This window comes from Eimeria acervulina, genomic scaffold (genome assembly GCF_000499425.1).
Source record: "Eimeria acervulina Houghton genomic scaffold, Eah_scaff1157, whole genome shotgun sequence".
Lineage (NCBI taxonomy): Eukaryota > Apicomplexa > Conoidasida > Eucoccidiorida > Eimeriidae > Eimeria > Eimeria acervulina.
In genome coordinates this window covers 1-4,393 of record NW_013549387.1, presented here as the reverse complement: position 1 = coordinate 4,393, position 4,393 = coordinate 1, and the positions used below count along the sequence as shown (strand labels likewise).

The window sequence follows — 4,393 nt, the reverse complement described above, 5'->3', positions numbered from 1 at the left end:
TCTTCTCAACCCATCCTACAAACCCAGCAGAAAGATATTTAAAGAATAAATATAAAACTATACCCCAGCACCAAACAAACAGACATGCGCATGCATGCATGCATGCATGCATGCAAGTGGGGCGGCCTTGAGGTAGCAGCAGCAGCAGAAGCAGCAGCAGCAGCAGGAGCAAGAGAAGCAGCAGCAGGAGAAACAGCAACAGCAGCAGCAGGCTGACCTCTAGTCCTTCTGCTAGGGTGTAGGCGAGCACGTCGTCTGCCTCTGTCTCTGCTGTAGCAGGGCCTCTGTAGCGGGGTGTCTGCTCTCCGCCTCCCCATGAAGCAAGCATTGAACGAAATGAAGAAGTGCTGCCTCCTGCACTGGTGCTCTGTGCTGCTGTTAACTCACGCCTGCAGCAGCAGCAGCAACAATAACAACAGCAGCAGCAATAGCAGCAGCAGCAGCAGCAACACCAGCAGGAATAGCAACAGCGGCACCTCTACAATACTCCCGAGTAACGGCAGCCAAGCGATGCTGCTATCGATGCAGCAGCACCATCAACAGCAGCAGCAGCAGCAGCAGCAGCAGCAGCAGCAACCGCTGCTGCTGCTGCTGCTGCTTTTCTTTAAGAAGAACAACTGGTTACCTCTCCGCCTCCAGAGTGCTGCAGCGCTGCTTGAGGCCATCAATGAGAAGCGCCTGCTGCTTCAACGTACGCTGCTGGGCCTGCGCACAAACCCTAAACCCTAAACCCTAAACCCTAGACCCTAAATCCTAAGCTCTAAACCCTACTTTCTAACAGCTATTCCCTGCCCTAACTCCTAACTCCCACACCCTATCCCGCAGACGCCAAAGCGCAACCCCTAAACCCTAAACCCTAAACCCTAAACCCTCATCATAAGAAAGCGCAGCAGCAGCAGGGCCCCTGCTGCTGCTTCTGCTGCTGCTGCTGCATCCGTAGGAGGAGACAGGAGCTCGAGGGAAGGGGGCCCCACACCTGTGCCTGTAGGGCGAGGGTTTCTCTTTGTTTATCTAACTGCTGCAACCGCAAGCACTCTCTCTCTGCTGCATGCAGAGACAAACGCGTCCGAGCTAGCTGCTCCTCCGTTTGCTGCTTCTCCTGCTGCAGCTGCTGCATGCACTCAGACCTGCAGCACACAAACCAAACAAACAGCAGATACCCCTCCCTACTCTTGCTGCAGCAGTTGCTGCTGCTGTGGCTGCTGCTGCTGCTGCTACTGTTGCCGCTGCTGCTGTGCTGCTGCTGCTGCTGCTGCTGCTGCTGCAGTTACGCTTGTTGCAGTTGTTCTTGTGCATGATCGAGGGCAGCAAGGAGTTTGCGTATGGCGGCGGAGACAGTCCCTGTGAGGCTCTTCTTGTCTTCTTCTTGTCTGCATAGCAGCACAACAAACTCTGTTATACTTTGTATTTATTTATAGCCTTTTTGCAGTGTACACGCAGCTGTATAACCCCTAAAGGGCCCCCTATGAACTGCCTCGTTGAGGGCCCCTACATACATCGTAGGGGGCCCCAAAGGGGGCCCCCGGGTGTCTCCTGGGTGCCCCTAAGTGTCTCCTAGGGCCCCCAAGTGTCTATCTCCTGGGGGCCCCCAAAGTGTCTCCTGGGGGCCCCCAAAGTGTCTCCTGGGGGCCCCCTAAGTGTCTCCTGGGGGCCCCCTAAGTGTCTCCTGGGGGCCCCCTAAGTGTCTCCTGGGGGGCCGCACCCCCCGCTGCGGGTGTCTCTTAGGGCCCCTCAAGTGTCTCCTGGGGGGCCCCCAAGTGTCTCCTAGGGCCCCGCAAGTGTCTCCTTGTGGCGTTTTGTATGCATTTTTTGTATGTTAATGTTTATTATTATTTCTACTAGGTGCATAGTTTGTTGATTAATTAAAATATATTAAATATAGTTTAAAGTATATATAAAATATATTTTATATATAGAGCTTACTGGTGAGAAGGAGACGAAGACGAAGAGACAAAGCGTGACAAAAGTGTCTCCATCTCTAAGAAGAATGTCCGCTGCTCATCTGTCTCCCTCGCCTTCTCCTCCAGGGCCTCTTTCAGCTTTTTGTTTATTTGCTCCCGCACATCTAATCAACAAACTCGCAACAACACCGCCATTAGGGCTTAGGGTTTAGGCTTTAGGGTTTAGAGGCTTGGGGTTAGGGTTTATTAGGGGTTAGCGGTTAGGGTTTAGGGTTTAACGGCTAGGGTTTAGGCTTTAAGGTTTAAAAGTTACAACATAAAAGTTAGGGTTTACGGCTTGGTGGCTATGGAAGGATAGGATTTAGGGTTTAGGGTTTAGGGTTTAGGGTTTAGGGTTTAGGGTTTAGGATTTGTACTGGCGTACCCAACTCTTCTTGGAGGGCTAAGGCATTCAAAGAGGGCCCCTGAGGGGCCCCCCCCCCTTGCCGGCCTGAGCGCAATGATAAATTATACACAACAGCAAATATAATAAATTTGCTGCTGCTGCTGCTGTTGTTGCTGTTGCTGCTCCTGCTGCTGCTGGGGCCTGTGGAGATGGTGGTGGTGCTGCTGCTGCACCAACACATGCTTCAGGTGTTGCTGCTGCTGAACTGCCCTTGTTGTAGCAGCTGCCGCTGTAGCAGCAGCTGCTGCTGCAGCAACAGCTCTTGCTGCAGCATCGGGTGACTCTGCTGCAGTAGCCTGTTGCTCCGGCAGCAACCCTTGCTGCAGCAGCTACCAAACCTGCTGCTGCAACTACTACTTCTGCTGCAGCAGCTTCTGCTCTTGCTTCAGCAGAAGCTGCTGCTGCTCCTCCGTCAGCAGCAGCTTCTGCAGCTACTGCTGCAGCAGCTGCTGCTGCTGCTGCGCTAGCTCACCGGGGGCAGGCATCGAAGGAGGCTGCTGTAGGTTGAAGCAGCTTAAAGAGAGGAGAAGGGGACAAAAGGAGACAGTAAACACAAAAAGAAGTTAAATAATATCTTTAGAAAGGAGAAGAACATACAGCAGCAAACTGCTGCTTCTTCTCTCACTGCTAGCAGCTGAGGGGCCCCCTGGGGGCCCCCGGGGGCCCCTAAGGTAAAGCTGTTCTTATAGTATGTATTCTTCTGCTGCATGCAGTTGTTATAAGCGTTTATTTTAATTAAATAAATTAATATTATTAAATTAAATATATTTAAATACAATAAAACTCTTTCTTTAACAACCCTAGACAATTATTATATTATAGGGGGGCCCCCAGGGGGCCCCCCTATGGTTGTCTATAAGGAAGGAGCAGCAGCGTAGCACTTAGGGTATGTTGCTGCTGTGTGTCTCTTTAAGTGTCTCCTCTGACTTCTGTCTCCTGTCTCCTTCTTCTCATCCTTCTTCTGTCTCCTTTCTCTTCTCTCTCTACTGTCTCCTTTGTCTCTTTCTACTGTCTCTTTTGTCTCCTTCTTCTGTCTCTTTTGTCCCTTTCTACTGTCTCCTTTGTCTTTCTTCTGTCTCCTTTCTACTCTGTCTCCTGTCTCTGTCTTCTGTCTCCGCCTCTTCATCCTGTACCAACTCACCTAGGGCTCGTCTTTCTGTATATGAATATATATATATATATATATACATATATATATATATATATATTATATATATATATTATATACATGCATATATATATATATTTGCATATATGTATATTATTATGCATATCACATATATAAATATATATATATATATATATATTCTGTATGTCCTCACACTTACGTGTGTATAGATGCATTAGTATGTAGCATCTATATACAATATATATATATATATATTTATATATATATATAAACTCATACTTATATACATATATATATTTGTATTATTAAACTTATTAATGTTTCAGTTTCTTTCTCTCCCTCTCCTATATATATATATATATATATATATATAAGTCAATCTACATATATGTATGTGAGTGCTATACATATATATATATATATATGTATATGCTTATATATATATGTAGGTATATGTATATATATATATATATATAGCAGACGAGTGCTTGCATGGGGCCTGGCGTTATTAATATATCTTAGCGAGGGTTTTTTGTCTCCTCAGCTGTCTCTTTGTCTCCTTTGAATTTTGCTGCATTTCTCTGTTTTTATCTCCCTCAGGTCTATTGTCTTTGTTCTTTTGTCTATTTGTTTATATCTGTCTCTCATCTCTGTCTCTGTTTGTTTCTTCTGTTTGTCTCTGTCTCCTTTCATTCTCTTTTATTTGTCTCCTTTATCTGTCTTCTTTATCTGTCTCCTTTATCTGTCTCCTCTCTCTCTTTACTGTCTGTCTCTGTGAACTGTCTCTCTCTGTCTCTTTGATCTGTCTCCTTTATCTGTCTCCTTTCTATGTCTACTGTCTCTCTCTGTCTCTTTTATCTGTCTCCTTTATCTGTCTCCTTTCTATGTCTACTGTCTACTGTCTCTTTCTCTGTCTCT

At 46.6% G+C, this 4,393-nt stretch overlaps 1 protein-coding gene across 1 annotated transcript; it reads right to left on the bottom strand.

The window, feature by feature from the left end:
• Positions 1–621: 621 nt before the first annotated feature.
• EAH_00056340 (hypothetical protein, conserved) lies at positions 622–2,831 on the bottom strand (the record flags this gene model as incomplete). The annotated part of the gene is made up of 6 exons (XM_013393810.1): positions 622–705; positions 977–1,127; positions 1,272–1,370; positions 1,924–2,065; positions 2,326–2,391; positions 2,819–2,831. The coding sequence occupies 6 exons, from the start codon at positions 2,829–2,831 to the stop codon at positions 622–624; spliced, it is 555 nt and encodes a 184-aa protein (XP_013249264.1).
• Positions 2,832–4,393: the final 1,562 nt, after the last annotated feature.